The sequence below is a fragment of the Anoplopoma fimbria genome, chromosome 10 (genome assembly GCF_027596085.1).
Source record: "Anoplopoma fimbria isolate UVic2021 breed Golden Eagle Sablefish chromosome 10, Afim_UVic_2022, whole genome shotgun sequence".
Classification (NCBI taxonomy): Eukaryota; Metazoa; Chordata; class Actinopteri; order Perciformes; family Anoplopomatidae; genus Anoplopoma; species Anoplopoma fimbria.
In genome coordinates, this window is record NC_072458.1 from 14,934,852 (window position 1) to 14,951,352 (window position 16,501).

The window sequence follows — 16,501 nt, forward strand, 5'->3', positions numbered from 1 at the left end:
AACAGATGATATGTGATGATAAAGTCTTGACAGAGTCTTTGGCGCTTGGACTCTACGGGGAGATTTGTCATCGAGGGGTGTCTGCCCTGAGCAGCAGCAAGATATCCCTTAGTCTGTGTTTGAGTAGGGGGCGACTGTGGCGTAGTGGAGAGCAAGGTAGTTCTCCAATCAGAGGGTCGGTGGTTCGATACCCGGCTTCGGCAGTCGATGTGTCCTTGGGCAAGACACTTAACCCCAAGTTGCTCCCGAAGGCTTGCCATCGGTGTGGACTGGATGTTGCATGAATGTTAGTTAGAGTCTGATGGTGGCACCTTGCATGGTAGCCTGTCATCAGTGTGTGAATGGGTGAATGACATGTAATATACTACTGATTGTAAGTCGCTTTGGATAAAAGCGTCTGCTAAATGACTGTAATGTAATGTAATGAGTTTTTAATCTCAGGAAAAAAGTTTAGAAATGATGTTTCAGTTACGAGGCTGCTGATAGGTCTCTACACACATGTCAAATTTAATTTAGAAATCTACATATACAAATCAAAGTTTTAGTAGATTACGAGTCAAGAAATCTCACTCTTTTTCCCCCCTTGGTTTTGTTGTTGTTCATTTACAGTTTCTTTGTAAACTTCACAATAGTTGTGCAGAACAAACTAACCATTGATAAGCAAAGGAAAGTCCTCCATTTTATGTCCATCGCCAAACTCAATGATGCAAAAATCATCAGCAAGATGAGATTTGGTCATACTTGATTGAATCCTTTATTGCAACTCATCAGGAAACATCAAACTGGGTGTCTGTCTCAAACCAGAGATGATAGACCATGTATTTTATTTGTCTGGTATACAAAAGAGAGAGACCCATATTAAACAAAAAAGGGATTATGGACATGGATTTAAAATCTAATTTCCTTAAGAAGCCCTGGGAATGACGTTCTTAAACACATCATCACTTGTCTCAAAGATATTGGACTGACGGGTAGAATATAAACTAAGGACTCCTTGAAGCAACAGTAGGTGGCGATAATGCTCAATCTGGTTGTAATTCGCTATTTATACCGAAGAAGAAGAAGAATAAAAACAGCAGCAGTAGTAGTAGCACCGCAGCAGTAGCAGCATCACAGAGAGCCGCTCCATAATTCTCTTAGGGATTTCGCATTATATTATCAAAACGTCGTACGCAATGAGGTAATTATATTTCAATACATTTAACATTAAATTCCGTCTTTTTTCGTGTTGACTCTGGTCATTACGTTATCCTTACCCGAGCTAACTTGAAGCTAGCTGCGTGCATTGTTTGCACGCTGGTTACTAACATAAGCTAACATGTCAAGAGAGGTAAGTTAGCCTATATATTAGTGTTATTTATTACTATTACTATGTGCCATCGCCGTAAACCGTGTATGTGTGGGTTTTATTCCTGAACTACGGGAGATGTGTTGTGCTTTGACAGCGGTAACGTTAATGTAAGTCCAATGGCTTGACAGTGGGCTGACGTTAGCTAAACTCGCCTAGCCAAGAAGCTAATGGAATGAATGAACTTAGCTATGTTCAGACGTGGATGGGAAAGAAGCAGTCGATACGTTGGGTTACCGAGATAACGTGCATTTACGCCATGTGATAACGTCTTTCCCTAACGAGTTGCCACGGAAGTATTGCTCTTAACACTAGATTTGATTTGCAAATGTATGTGAGCAGTTCCGAGGTATATGAGTGTGTTTTGTGATATTGTGTCCAGAGGGGACCGCGGCCGGGGTCGGGGAGGCCGCTTCGGGTCCCGTGGAGGTCTGGTCCAGGGGTAAGTTTGGCCACAGAGCTGCTATTAGCGTTTATTTATTAACATCTTGAAGGCGTCATGGGGGATTTAGTACATCATTCAGTTTGTAACATATTGGTAAGCCCCTCCCCCCCATATCTTATATTTTGTTTAACAAAATATAAGATAATTGATGAGTTTTAAGCATATTTTGCGATTATCGGGATAATCTTATTGTTAAATCGCAATTATTTTGGACATTTTCATATCATCCCATGATTTATCTATTTAGTCCATCAAAACCCTTATGAAAAACTGTCACTATAAGCAAAGTTTAAAATGAACGAATAAGTGTCTTAAGTCATGATTTATTTCAGCAAGATTTGTCAAAAGTATTATGAACATATCGAGTCTTGAGCACTCGGAATGAAACAGACTTTGCTGGGAAATAATACCATCCATCCAACTTGATGTCCACCATTGTGACCATGGATTTAAGTTATTATAACAAATCTACAAACTTTATCTTTTCTACCTTCCTGCTTAGGTACCGTCCGTTTGTCCCACACATCCCATTTGATTTTTATGTGGTGAGTAAAAAGAAACCTGGATGGTGGGTTGGCCTCAATATGTGACTGATGATGGATGCTTTTAAAAGCAACCTTACATCAGACTAGGAAGCAGTGTTTCACTGCACTCTCTGGTTGGAAGTTTCACCTCTGACTGTAGCCAGCATCACTTTGAGACGTGGTTGGGTGTAGTCAGAGGTGTGCTCTGTTCTAGCTGTAATCACATCCAACAGTGGTGTCACAGGGTCCTGGAGAACACCTGTACTTCACTACAGGAAGGTGAGAGGTTTCCCAGAGGGTGTTGAAGGTACAATGTGTAATTGCTAGTACATGCTCCAAAGAAATGGGGGGGGCAGCATTTCAACCCCTACCACTGGGTCCATACGATCTAAATTTGAGAGCTGTCCTTGACCAACGAAATTATTAGTCTAAAACTTTTCTATTTTGTAGACTAATCAATAAATTGATTTTATCCACAGATCTGCAAAACTGAGACAAAGGATTACACAAACCCCCCCTTTTAAATCTTGTGTTTACCAGAGATGTGCTCATAAGTTTCTTGGAAATAAGTCATTCAGCATGAAAAAAGCATTAACGACTAATCAACTAGAGAAATTTTACTCAACTAAGACCAAAACAACTGAGTAAGCCAAGTACAAACTACACAACTTGAAGTCATTGTGGTTTTCATACAACATGACTAACTGGTGACAGGGTTTCACATACTAAAAGACCCTTCATATGGAATCAATCCGATATAGGATTAGTCCCAAAAAGTTACACAGGTGTAGTCATGCTTTTTGATGTTGTCATCTGCACCTGTGTTCACATTATAGCCTGTTTTCACATGTCTTTAATATTTCCTCTATGAAGATCAGTCACTGTGTTATGTTTATACATGGAAACATCAAACACCCTAGGTGCAACTACATCAACTGCAAATGTATAGCTCATACAGGTAGAATACAGGCTAGGCTATCCCATCTGCCAGTCTTTGGAATGTTCCAGATGGCGCTCAAGCACCTATATGTGCGAGTCTCCTATCTGGGGATTCTGTCCTGTAGTTCTAAAATCTGTCTGGGAGCAGAAAATCAGGGCCAAGTCGTGAAGTGTGAGCTAGGCATTAGTTGACTAAGAGGGGGCAGCACTACTACATTTACACCATGCATGTATTATAGACCAGCCCTCGGGGCCACTGAGGGCAGACAGGGCGCTACAGTGACTCACTGTTACCTCTCGAGGTACGAGTGTTATTAATACAGGACGGGCCGAGGCTAGCTGGTCAGCCTGCTCATTTCAGTAGATATCTCTGCAACATAACACATGGATGTCTTTCATGTGATGTGAATAGTGTAACTTCAACATTCTGTCAAGGTTGATAATTCTTTTTTTGACTGTTTTAAACTTAAACATGGCAAGATTTTACACATTGTACCTTTTTTAGGTAATGTCTGTTAGGCAAGTTCTGTCTGTGTGATTGATGTTCAAGAGACCAGGTTCCTCTGATAAAGTTACCACAGTGGGGCTTCAATCACTTTCTGACCTCATCCCCTTTGACGAGAACCCATTTTTGCTGCATGTTAACCTATATGAGAGTGTTGGAACGTAGTTTGATCAACCAGACTGTTCAGGAGCCCGGGCCCCTCAGAGTTCAGTTATCATCTTCTAATAGAAACATATCAGAATGGTAGGGATGCACTGATAACCAATACTGTACTTGGCCTAATAAGCCGCCCGGCTGAAACAATAACCAGATGCACAGATCCTCACTTAGCTCGCCCGGGAGAGTCAGCAGCCACAATGTTCCGTGCATTGTCACTGACTCACACAGTGACTTTGGTCTCCAGCGCATCAATTCATTTAGTTGTGAGGTCGTCAGCTGTGTGTCTGCCTAGCATAGACAGGTTTCTGCTGTATTGCAAGTCTGCTAGCGAGTGTCCAGTCCAGAGAAAGAGAGCGTGTGTCATCTTAAGTATATGGTCAGAAGTAATGTTATAGCTTTGGACGTAGCAGTGCAGTAAATGCTGCAACTCCTCGAGCAGTAAGGAGACCAAAGCTTTCCAGTGTGAGAGTTAGCCCGGCTCCAGCGCATGTGACATTTAAAGACATGCCAATATGATATGACGTAAGGCACAGCTGCATCAGCTGTCCTTTGTTTTGTCCTATAAACTCTAAACTCTGTCAGCACAACAGTGTTCATTAACAAATACATTTATAGCTATATATAAACAGAGATATTGATAAATAGATATAGATATTAATTGTTGTAATTTATTTAAACACTGTCCTGTCCTATGGTCTTTTTGCTAATTTGAGTGTTAGGTCAAAAATTCCCCTTATATAGGTATATATGTATGACCTTGTTTGTTGGAGAACAGAGAATCATCGTTAGTCATTCTGTTTAATCAAACTATTTATGGACCCTCTCTCATACATGGGGAAGGTCAGAAAGTAATTGACCTCTAACCGAATGTCCTGGTAGGGTCATAGTTTGAGTACTGAAGTAGGCTGTTGTTTTTTGCTAGTGTGAGATGGCCTTCCCCAGAGTGAAGCCTGCACCAGACGAGACGGCTTTCAGTGAGTGTCTGCTGAAAAGAAACCAGGACCTGAGCCCCACACCTGCAGAACAGGTCATTCCACAAACCTATGCTGGCTAGATAACAATCTGTCTCAACAATTTATTTTCATGCAATGCGTTGTTACGTTCACTGACAGAACTGATGTTTATTGGTTTCTTCCTGCATTTAGTCCTCCATCTTGTCTCTGGTCACAAAGATCAACAATGTCATCGACAACCTGATTGTTGCACCTGGCAACTTTGAAGTGGTGAGTCATTTTTTTTTTATTCACTGCACCATGTAACACCCAGAATGACTCTGATGAGCACATTAATGGAGTTAAGACAAGTGTGAAGTGTACCATGTCGGGTATAATCCTAATGTGTCAAATAGAAGATTGAAATTAACTTTTGAACTGTTCTGCCAGAACATCTCAGGCTCAGAGCTTAACAATGTATACATGTGAACTAAGTTAGTTCAGTGCAAGTATATACAGATGAGACTGTTGAATTTGTGTTTGGCCAAGTCTGACGTTTTCAAAATGAGTAAATAGATGTGCAGCCTGCAAACACTATGAGCTTTGCAATAATGCTAGCTCACATTACATGTTGATAATGTTGTTCCCATGTTTCTTCATAGCAAATTGAAGAGGTGCGTCAGGTGGGCTCTTACAAGAAGGGCACCATGACGACGGGACACAATGTGGCTGACCTGGTTGTAATCCTCAAGATCCTCCCTACACGTGGGTGATAGCAGAAATTAATATCAATTATCAATGTAATAATCCAAAGAAAGTTCATAAGAAATCAGCTGGTAAAGTACTTCTTGGTTTCTACAGTTTTAAGGCTTTTGGATGGGACTCAGATGATCTTATATGGAGGGCTTAGCAGACAGTAAAGCGTCTAGTGATGGCAGTCAGACGACTATTCATAGTATGGAACGAATGTGGTTGTGTTCAGAGCCTCTGATTCAGAACGCTACATGACTGTTACCATTTGACCTGGATGCATCATTTTTAGACCCAAATTGTTAAGTCTATTTACAATGGGTCTGTTTTTCTGCTAGGACCATTTCACTATTGACTAATGTATAATGGCACTAATGTACAATGGTACCATTTAAAATGTATCAGCACTAGTGTTGATACACTACCTGATTTTCAGTACGGATCCCAAAATGATTCCTCATGCTTAAGAAAGTCTTGAGTTGGTCTCTGTGGATGGCAACACACTGTTCATTTGCCTGTTTATTACCTTAAAGACCGCTTTTGGATCAGCCATTCTAATGAAAGCAGAGCTTTATTCAGAGACATTTGTGATTTAATCTGTTTATTGTTGGATGATGATGAGTTTTTCTTTTTACAGTGGAGGCAGTTGCTGCTCTCGGCAACAAAGTAGTGGAGACCCTTCGCACACAGGACCCCACAGAAGGTAGCTCACCAAGGGACTGTTTGGATTAATAGATGTGCCCTTTTAAAGTTTCAAATTTTGAAATTCAGAGTGTGACTAGTGCGTAAACGTGGCTCTCAACATAGCTACGGCTGAGCCGAAGGCTAGAAGCTAACGTTGCCTACAAGGCAACAGCGCTAACAGTGTCCACCTGAGGGGGAACTGGACGGTGGGCTCTACGCTTCTTTTTGTTCAATGCAGGACTCAAACAATGTACTTAATTCTGAGACTTGGTTTAGTTGCAGGGTTTTCCGTGAAACTAAGCCAAGCCATTTGTAACAATGCTAATGTACTGTGTGTCTGATGGGCAGCTGTGTGTATCTGCTGCTTTCAGTGCTGTCCATGCTGACCAATGAGACTGGCTTTGAGATAAGTTCAGCTGATGCTACTGTCAAGATCCTCATCACCACAGTCCCTCCCAACCTGCGCAAACTGGACCCTGAGCTGCACTGTAAGAGCTTACACACACATCACAACAAACACACACACAAAATTAAACTCGGTATTAAACCCTGTAGCTCGAGGGGTTAACTTACCGACCATGAGCCGCAATGTTTCCACATCTCTAGTCCAGTCAAGGCCCTCAGTCATGGTCATCTCTGCTGTCGGTGAAAAAGGTTTCCTTTTTAAAAGATGCAGGATAACCACCCCGTCACCTGGCTTTATCTTCAGTAAGGTGCAGGATGTATCAAAAAGCTCAATCTGTTAAACAAAAAAAAATATATCCGCACTTTAATCCATGCAAAGAATGTTTAAAGGACCTTCATCAGAGCATACAGGGTTCAACTGTATGCCCTGAAGCTCCGCCTCCTGTCAACGACAGCTTTAAAGTGCTGAATGTAGAACTGCGAGGTTTAGTGGATACCACACTACATCAACACAAAAAAGTGGGTGGAGCACAGTTTATTCATACAAAAAACATATACAATCATGGAGCACCCTATAGTAATATCATTTAATATCATCACATAGTAAATGGGTCTCTGAGAGGGATCAGCCTTGAGCCATCTTTAATCAGAGATCCCCAGATGTACAAGGAAAAAAACAAAAACATCTCAAAACAAGAATTGTATAATGTACAAGGGTCTATAAAGGGGTATCAGGCAGGAGCTGTCATAAAACATGGATCACAAATTCTACAGTAAATAACTTGGATGCAGCATAACACCCATATCAAACTCAAAACTATCAAAAGGGTTATATTTAAAAAGAGAAATGTTTGTGGTTCTTTGTGTATCCACTTCATTTTTGGATCTTTTATGTGCTATTTAAATGGGAAACAACGTCTGCTCTCTTGCATTGATAGTTGAACCCACCAGCTGCAGGTTTCGGTCCATTTGTCAGTGTCTCATTGTGGTTATCCTCTAGGACTTGCTACATTTATTCAAATTCAAAAAGAAGCTTGAGCTCATAAACTGAACAGAAACCATATAAACAGATCTCTCGCTCTCTCTCGATTTGAGGTATCGTTACCCAATTGGTGCTCATAATGGCAGGATAGCTATTTGGTTTGCTACAACATCTTGGGACATTCGGCTCAAGGGGGCGCCACATGCTTAGTTATATCTCTGACTAGGATTATCTGTCTTTTCCATACATTCACTGCACATGATCTAGGACCATATTCAAGAATTGGTTGTCGTTGGTTACTGTGTGGAGTTTTTAAGGTTTAGCAAAACTTTAAAAACCACTAGAAGGTCGGAGAGACTTATGTCTTTTTGCAACAGACCTTTTTTAAAGTTGTGAGACCTCTGTTGTATTTATAACTCAGCCTAAAAACATAAGGTGCTCACTATGAATGCCTTGTTCTAATCCAGATGGTGATCCCAGGGTTAATTTGTTTTCTTTTCCCTTCAGTGGACATCAAGGTGCTGCAGAGTGCCCTTGCTGCCATCAGACATGCCCGCTGGTTTGAGGAGAACGCCTCTCAGTCAACGTGAGGAAGTCTCCTTCAGCTCCCATTAGGCCTCTGTTCTCTATGATGCATAGGCATGATCATTTGTTGGATTTTTTTTTTAATGCTTCTAATCTTCAGGGTCAAAGTTCTGATTCGCCTGCTGAAGGACCTAAGGCTGCGCTTCCCTGGTTTTGAACCCCTCACTCCTTGGATCCTGGACCTGCTGGTAAGACCACAAGTCTGCTGCTTTACACTCCCTGAGTCCAGATGTTTGACACAACAACACTGCCACATTTCAAACAAAAAACAAACACGTGTGATTGCATGTACAGTTCAAGCCTTGAGTGGTATACTAGGTAGGTCTTTAGTGGGTATCATGAGGGGAGATCATATGTCCAATGTGTTCCAGGGCCACTCTGCGGTGATGAACAACCCGTCCAGGCAGCCCCTGTCCCTGAATGTGGCATATAGGTTGGTTCACACTCCCTTCAGCTTTCATTTGGACATGGTCACTATAGAGGGGACATTGTTTGAAGATTTGTGTGGGGTTCCTGTGTTTTGAAGGCGCTGCCTGCAGATGCTGGCTGCTGGTCTCTTTCTGCCCGGCTCCGTGGGCATCACTGACCCGTGTGAGAGTGGAAACTTCAGAGTGCACACAGTCATGACTCTGGAACAACAGGTAGGTCCAGATAGAGCATTCAACTATTTATTATAGTTATTATTATTATTATGTTTGGATCACACCAGCTGTTAGAGAGCTTCTTTTGTTTTTAATAACCTAAGTGTTGCATGGACACTATGACCGTGTGCTAATGTGTAGTGTGTGTGTGTGTGTGTGTGTGTGTGTGCAGGACATGGTGTGTTTCACAGCTCAGACTCTGGTGAGGGTGCTCTCTCACGGAGGTTACAGGAAGGTCCTTGGACTGGAGGGAGACGCCAGCTGTAAGATCATTTTGTTATTTTCATGTTTACAAACTCATCCCCAAGTGCTTACATTTCCAAAACCTTCTTTTACCACACACATTGACAGAGTTGATGGTAACATTAATAACACTAACCCAGACTACACTTAGTTCTGCAAGTGGTGAGAATACAACCAGGCAGCACGGGTTTAAAGCAACGCATTATAAAATACAAATGTAATGTTGGCATCACATCCTGCTGTTTACCTACAGCACGTAAAGCCCTTGCTCTGCAGTGTTGACGGGCAAAGTAAACTCATTTAATAAGTATTATCGTGGAAAGGATTAGCATAACAGAGTGATGCCTTTTTCCATCCAAAGCCATGAGTCTGCAGCTCCCACCAGCTGTCACACTGAAACTCAACACAGGTCAAAGCATTGATCACAGTCGGTTCATTAGACACACAGTAGCAGGGCCCATACAAAACCCATGCATACCCCATTACAGCACAAGTGCCGTTTTTTAAAATGCTCGCATCTTACGCATACTTTAGACCAACGTACTCATAACTTAAAAAACCTGATGCGTATGCCTCTCAGCGTTGTTGTCATTTCAAAATGTCCTAATATTTTGATTTTGCAGTACCTAAAATCAGCCAGAGGTTTGCAGAAATGTGTAAATTGCATTGTAATCGTTATTTTACTCCATACTGGTGTGAAATTATTCCTGTCAAGCAATCTATTAATCTAAAACCAATATGGGACTTCATTAGTCTGTGTTAGACAATTCAAGTGGAAATATAAAATATCTATTGTATATCTGTTTCTACATAGGACATTCACTTGATCTCTAAACTGGTCTGTGATCCTACAAATTGTGCCTGCAAGAACAATACAATGAATAAATGATAATTATGAGACTGTTGTGTGTCTGTTGTTGCAGACCTGGCAACAGAGATGTCCACATGGGACGGTGTGATAGTCACTCCATCAGAGAAGGCCTATGAGAAACCTCCAGAGAGAAAGGAGGAGGAAGATGAAGCTCTGGAGGAAGGAGGAGATGGAGAGGATGAGAGCATGGAGACCCAGGAATGATGAGTTCAGGTTTGAGCAACTCCACATTCCACCACCAACATCACAGAGCTTTAGAAGTTCACATATTTTCAGGCATGCAAACTCATCACCTTGAGCTTAATTTGCCGAAATGTGACACGTTTGGATCACCTTTGTGATTCGAGCAGATCCGATGAGTTTTTCAAATTACTTTTGGATAATATGCACTGGTTGATTGACCGCAGGTTGAAACGAGAAAGTTGTCAGCTGCAGTCTGTGACTGGACCATCTGTCTCATATATTACGGCATTAAAATTCAAAGAAAGGAGGCATATCAGGCCTGAGCAATGCAGGTTTTTAGATCAGCCACAACACAGCAGTTTGAGTAAACTGACCATAACCGGTTCACTAAAACACTTGCTCTGCTCTCTCTCCACAGTCCATTTACCACCAACAAGCCAATTGGAAGAAGTCCTATGAGCTGGGCCATGATGTGTACCTGAACAGAAACACCAGCAGGGAAAATGTTCCACCCAAAAGCCACTGGTCCTGCTTGGCCTCATTTCTTGTCACTTTTTATTGTTTTTAACTTTCGCTTTGTTTGGATTTTACTTTCTCGTTGTAATAGTAACATCCTGAATTAAACCTTTTTTAGTTTTTTTTTTAATTTAGATCGAGTCTTGTTCTTTGAGCCAAAATGAAAGCAGATATTGTCGGGTCATTGCTGAGAGTAGATCAAACACCAGCCACACTAATGCTCTTTATTGTCGGCAGCAATAATCAACAAAATGAAAGGATTCCAGCACACACACTTGTAGATAAGTGTATATTTTATCTGCTACCGTCTGACATAATTGGGTCAAGGTCCCCAGATGACAACACACCGTACATGTTATACTGATGAAAAGGGATTTAGTTTTTTATTTAATGAACTATCATTGAGTCCAGTCAGCATGGTAACATCATACAGGCAGTGATAGATGAAATATAAATGTAAACTCATAAAGAATTGCACAAAACATCTCTAACCTAGAGCCTGAAATATCAGAGTAAAGTGAGACATTCCAGTCTGTGTGAAACCGATGAAACATGTCAAACTGTGAAGGTGTCCTCTCTTCACACAGACACTCACTCCCTCTCTTGCATGTAAGTATTGTCAAAAGTCCTGATCCTGTTGTATCCTTAAACCTCCTCCCAGCTCACTGTTACTTCAAACAGTACATCCAGTCTGGCTAATAGCAGTACAATTTACCAGAAATACATGACTGTATTTCTGGTAAATTGTACTGCTATCTATGTTTGCAGTTATTATTCTACTCAGGTGATTTAGATTTATGTAGCACACTACAGCTAATTCAATTATCATCAGTTGCTGTTGATTCGATAATTTTGGAAGCAGCATGATTTCATTAAACATAAATATTGCAAAGACACTTGTAATGCTGCATGAAGGACACATACACAAGGTTTTATAATTCAGAATATGTTTAGGTGTAAGTACATAATCCTCTTTTCTACGTACACAAACATTTAGTTTGGAGCCTACACACGTTTTATGAATGAGGCCCTAAAAAAAAAAAACCTTCCCACCCTTACAGATCAGTCCAGCAATGCTTTCCGCCTCACAAGATTTTGTATGGACTTTAACATGGTACTGCATCTCAGCCTTACAGGACGGACAATTCAACCACTCAGTGGATCGTTGAAAAACCCAACTCAGTGGGTGTGAACAACGATGTTAGACGAATGCAAATTAACGAAAAACTTGATCTACTTTTGAATGAGAAAAGCGTCTTCCATTAAAGGTGACTGTCATTGTTGATATTTTGATTGGTAGTCAAACATCAACAGGTCTATTCTTATCTGATATGAGCCCCTTCTGAGGGCCGACCCAAGAGGATAGAAAGTAGCTGATAGCCTGTAACTGTTTTTGTTAAGATGTGATGGACAATAAACGTTAACCTTAATTCCTGATGTATTATGGTTTAGTTTCAGTCAGTGTGTATTTGGATGCCTAAATGAACCAAACCAACACCTAAGTCAGTGCAAGTTAGGCAACACGAAAGAGGAAAAAGCTGGACCAGAAAGCCAGTCGAGTGAGTTGTTGCTGTGGGGGACGAGTGGAGCGAGTTGTAGAATGATGTCATGGATGAGGGCTAGCTTTATGCGAGCAGGGGCTCAGTGCAGCACTGCTACACTGCTGGGTCACAACTTTTGTTTCATCTGAAGCCGGAACTTTGATCAGTTGAAACATGCAGGTCAGTAATCAGCTGCAGTATGTAATGCAGAGTGGAAAACCTGTTTGAGGATCTCAATGCCCTGCCACTATTCCAAAATCATAATCACAGCTGCTGTCTTTACAGGATGGTCGGTGTGCTAGCCCTGTTAGATTCTCAGTCCGCCTTGTGGATCCAACTCCACTTTGGATATGGGTTCATGGCTTGAGTTTGAGCCAGGGGTGGACCATGGTGAGGATGGAGAGGACAGAGGAGGCCAGGCCACAGGCCCCGACAAAGCCTGACCCTGTAGGGTAAATCCCTAGCCGGTCTAGTGGGATGAAGATATCGCAACTGTTCTTCACCAGGTCCAACAGCAGCGGCGGGTTGCTGTACAGCACCGTCAACAGGAGGTGGAGCTGTCTGCGAACCCTCACTGAAGTGGCAGGTGTGGAGGGGGAGGCCAAGTGGTCAGCGGACAGGGTGGTGCTGGGGTTGGGTGAGTGTGGGGATTTGGAGGCTCTGTAACGCCCTTCACACTCAATGAGGTGGCGGAGCTCGTACACATCTCGAGTCAGGTTGAGGATCAGAGCAAAGAGGTAGTACCTGCAGATGGAAACCACTCCGTTGATGTACATAGTACAGTCATTATTTACAAATGAGAAACTAATTCTGCGATCAATTTCTTTTTTTTTTTTGCTATTTTAAATTGCAACAAAATCCTATGATCTCTTAATCCCAGATCCGATTTTTACAGCTCAGAACACTTAATTAAATTCTACATTTTCAGCAAGTATGATCTTTTGAAGACAACACCATCAAACTTATAATGGGTAATTCACATCAGCCTCAGTTCATTTTTGGTTTACTACACACAGAGAGTTACTGATTATTCATATTTATTTGAAAAGGTTTGAATTAGTCATCAAAACATTACACAAATAAAAAAAGAGGGCGACTCACCTGAAAGATCTCTGACTCCATTTGTGCTGGTCCAGTTTGGAGATGAGGCCTGTTTTTCCAGCCCACAAGACATTGTCACAGAGGAAATACATGGCTCTGTTGAGGTGGCTGATGGTCAGGCAGAGCCTCAGCACGCTGTCAGAATGGTGTATAGCCCTTTTGGCAGCCTCCAGCGCCTCAACAGAGTTCCCCAGACGCAGCACTGTGGGGGACACACACAAATGCACCGTCAGCCACAATCATTGAGCTTTTAGGTGCTTGGAAAAAAGAACTCGACTGGCTGCTTCAACTCACACTTTCTTGTCAGGCTCATGTGTGCTTCCAGCTGACTGACAGTCTTGTGAAGTTCAGCCGCTGCTCCGCCCTTCTGTAGAGTGTAGCCCAGCAGAGTGCAGGCATACTGAGCAGCCCTGTCAGCCACAACACAAAGGAAATAATAAGACATCAGCTGATATATCAGCTTTCTGACAATAGTATGCGTATTGGTGTGGGTACAGAAATATCAAACTAAGTTTTGGTGTCATTCAGGAATAGTGTCACCAATACAGAGGTAGTATCACCTTACTGAACACTGTTTATACTGTTTATACTCTCACACTGTTCTTTTTATTATTATGTATCTGTTATTTATACTGTTATTTATCCAGCACATTGCACTGCACCTTTACTGCTTCTTTTGCACTTCAGGTTAGATGCTGAAACTGCATTTCATTGTACCAGTACTTGTACAATGACAATAAAGTTGAATCTAATCTAATCTAATCTAAATCAGTTTCCTTTTAGACATTCCTTTTGTGTCAGAAACATACAAACACCACAGATGTGGATATACAAGTCCTGCAGTTAAAGACAGATATCAAGCAGCAGAGTTCTCCCATAGCAAAAAAATAAATAAATCACCTGGCTTAAAATAGAGTCACCTTCGTGACATTGCAAACTCTGATTGTTATGCTTAACATACCTCACTAATCTCACTTCGTGGTTGGCCCTAAACAGCAATGACAACAAACTAGCCGCTGTCGTATCATTATGCTGGCAGCGATGTAGCGTTAGCTCACCAGCGAGTTAACATGAACATTTGTAGCCAATATACAAGTGCGATTGAAACGTTGTCGGTATTGTTCATACAAGTTGTAACATTACCTGATGACTCTCTCCTTGGCTTGGCTCTGGGCGTTAAACCTGACCCAGGAGTCCATGCTGGCTCGTTGTTCTTGGCCTGTAACCGCTGCTACTGAACTAGTTCGCCCTCAACCTGCTAACTGCTTCTGTCACAAACTCTCGAGCCACTAGTTAGTTAGCAGCTAGCGAGACTCTGCTAGAACTGTCAGAAGCAATATTTTTGAGGAGAGCTTTATCGTTAATCACATAACAGCTTAACTATCTATTTACAGTCTGGCTTTCCTCGCACACAGATTAAACCATAGACTTGTTCATTTCTAGTAAAGTTGCGCATCAAGCACAACTTGTTTTACTTCCGAGTATACTACGGAAGCCTTAAAGGGACATGATAATTCCTTTTTATTTATTTTTTAAAATATCGTTATCTCGCAAGACGAATTGTTGAAATCGTTATCTCGAAAAAACGAGCTTTTGTTATCTCGACACAACTAGATAAGTATTTAGTTATCACGAAAAAAACATGAGATCATATCCTCTTATTATTTCAAATGTTTGGGTCAAATCATCCAACGGTGTACAAGTGCTTTATCAATAACTTGTATTACTATTATTAGTTGTAGAACTAATAATAGCAGAATAATAATAGAAAAACACATGACTACTAATAATAACAGTGGATTATTATTATAATAATAATGATAATAAAAGTAGTAATAGTAACAGTGATATTGATATAAATGTGACTAATATTAATTCAATTCAATTCAGTTTATTTTGTATAGCCCAGAATCACAAATTACAAATTTGCCTCAGAGGGCTTTACAATCTGTGCACATGCGACATCCTCTGTCCTTCCCTCACATCGGCACAGGAAAAACTCCCCTAAAAAACCCTTTAACAGGGAGAAAAAAGGAAGAAACCTATGGGAGAACGACAGAGGAGGGATCCTTCTCCCAGGATGGACAGAATGCAATAGATGTCATGTGTACAGAATGAACAGCATAACAGAGATACAACACATTCAATGTATATGACATAAATGATTCAATTAATCACAGCAGTAGCAGTGGGTATCAGGCAGGGCACGACCAGGATCCGGGTACTACGCTCAATGGAAACCGGCGAGGCGAGAAAGAACTGCCATGGCAGTTGGTGGACAGCACCTGCGGCCCCTCGCGATTAAACCTTCTGCCACTTTCATAACGTGAGGTTATCGTTGCCCACGTGTGCATGACATCAGAGCAAGTCGGGATCAAGTCTGACACAAATCTAACCGTATCTCTCGGTTAAAGATTAAAGATGCACAACATGAAAAAAAAAATCTAACAGGCATGCATTGTGCGAAAATCCCCGGTTAAATTGATTCTGCCGGGGCCTGGCTCATCTGAAATGAGCCTAATATTAAAAAAAGACTACACACCCCAAAGTCGCTTATCTCTTGCTGAACCTACGATGCTAATCAACAGTGGGTAAGATAACATTACATTTGTGCATGAATAGCTAAATTAGCTAGCTAGCTAGCAAGCCAAAGTAATGGCAAAGTTGGTGATGCAGGTTGTGCGAGACGAAATATTTAGTATATATTAGCGCTGCCTCACACAAAACTAATTTGACTACGACAAGTCTGTGACTTTTCTTGCAAAATTATTTTTTTAAATTAACAAACGTCATATGTGTAATTCATGGCCTAATTCAAACGGAATCAAAATATATTTGTCTTTTACTGTAAAAACAAATCCCAGATAAGATCTGAATTTAAAATCACATACTTTTTACTGCAGCTTCCCTTACAAAGTACCTACTGTTTCATACAGTAAGTATTTAATCTGGACATATACTTCCACATGACATGGCACCTTGACTTTGACCCTCTTGCTCATATTATCTGCTGTGCAAACGATTATTGATCAGAATGGCCAGAGAAGCATGCTGGTTTGCATACTTTAAACTGAGTGGATGTATTAGAACATCTTGGAATTTCTATTATACTGCATTTGACATGCAAAGTCATATTTTATAGAAGTC

The 16,501-nt window shown here is 41.2% G+C and overlaps 2 protein-coding genes across 2 annotated transcripts; one reads left to right on the top strand and one right to left on the bottom strand.

Annotated features, from left to right (window-relative positions):
• The first annotated feature begins 1,063 nt into the window (after positions 1 to 1,063).
• Positions 1,064 to 10,776, top strand: ilf2 (interleukin enhancer binding factor 2). Its single transcript, XM_054606243.1, has 15 exons — positions 1,064 to 1,180; positions 1,731 to 1,790; positions 2,296 to 2,338; positions 4,843 to 4,947; positions 5,066 to 5,143; positions 5,515 to 5,617; positions 6,240 to 6,305; positions 6,658 to 6,774; positions 8,181 to 8,259; positions 8,359 to 8,446; positions 8,630 to 8,691; positions 8,785 to 8,899; positions 9,072 to 9,162; positions 10,066 to 10,226; positions 10,615 to 10,776. The coding sequence occupies exons 1-14, from the start codon at positions 1,176 to 1,178 to the stop codon at positions 10,215 to 10,217; spliced, it is 1,164 nt and encodes a 387-aa protein (XP_054462218.1). The 5' UTR covers positions 1,064 to 1,175; the 3' UTR covers positions 10,218 to 10,226; positions 10,615 to 10,776.
• Positions 10,777 to 10,926: 150 nt separating this feature from the next.
• Positions 10,927 to 14,796, bottom strand: pex11b (peroxisomal biogenesis factor 11 beta). The gene is made up of 4 exons (XM_054606244.1): positions 14,498 to 14,796; positions 13,649 to 13,764; positions 13,355 to 13,556; positions 10,927 to 12,997 (listed from the first exon to the last, which is right to left on the bottom strand). Exons 1-4 carry the CDS (start codon positions 14,551 to 14,553, stop codon positions 12,610 to 12,612), a joined length of 762 nt encoding a protein of 253 aa, XP_054462219.1. The 5' UTR covers positions 14,554 to 14,796; the 3' UTR covers positions 10,927 to 12,609.
• Positions 14,797 to 16,501: the final 1,705 nt, after the last annotated feature.

Excerpts from the sequence above, each read along its gene's own strand:
- pex11b (XM_054606244.1), bottom strand. The coding sequence starts at position 14,553 with ATGGACTCCTGGGTCAGGTTTAACGCCCAGAGCCAAGCCAAGGAGAGA. Across the intron at positions 13,765-14,497 it reads GCCAAGGAGAGAGTCATCAG|GGCTGCTCAGTATGCCTGCA; the intron begins GTAATGTTACAA and ends TGTGGCTGACAG. Across the intron at positions 12,998-13,354 it reads TGGAGTCAGAGATCTTTCAG|GTACTACCTCTTTGCTCTGA; the intron begins GTGAGTCGCCCT and ends TTCCATCTGCAG.
- ilf2 (XM_054606243.1), top strand. Across the intron at positions 2,339-4,842 it reads TCCCATTTGATTTTTATGTG|TGTGAGATGGCCTTCCCCAG; the intron begins GTGAGTAAAAAG and ends GTTTTTTGCTAG. Across the intron at positions 9,163-10,065 it reads ACTGGAGGGAGACGCCAGCT|ACCTGGCAACAGAGATGTCC; the intron begins GTAAGATCATTT and ends CTGTTGTTGCAG.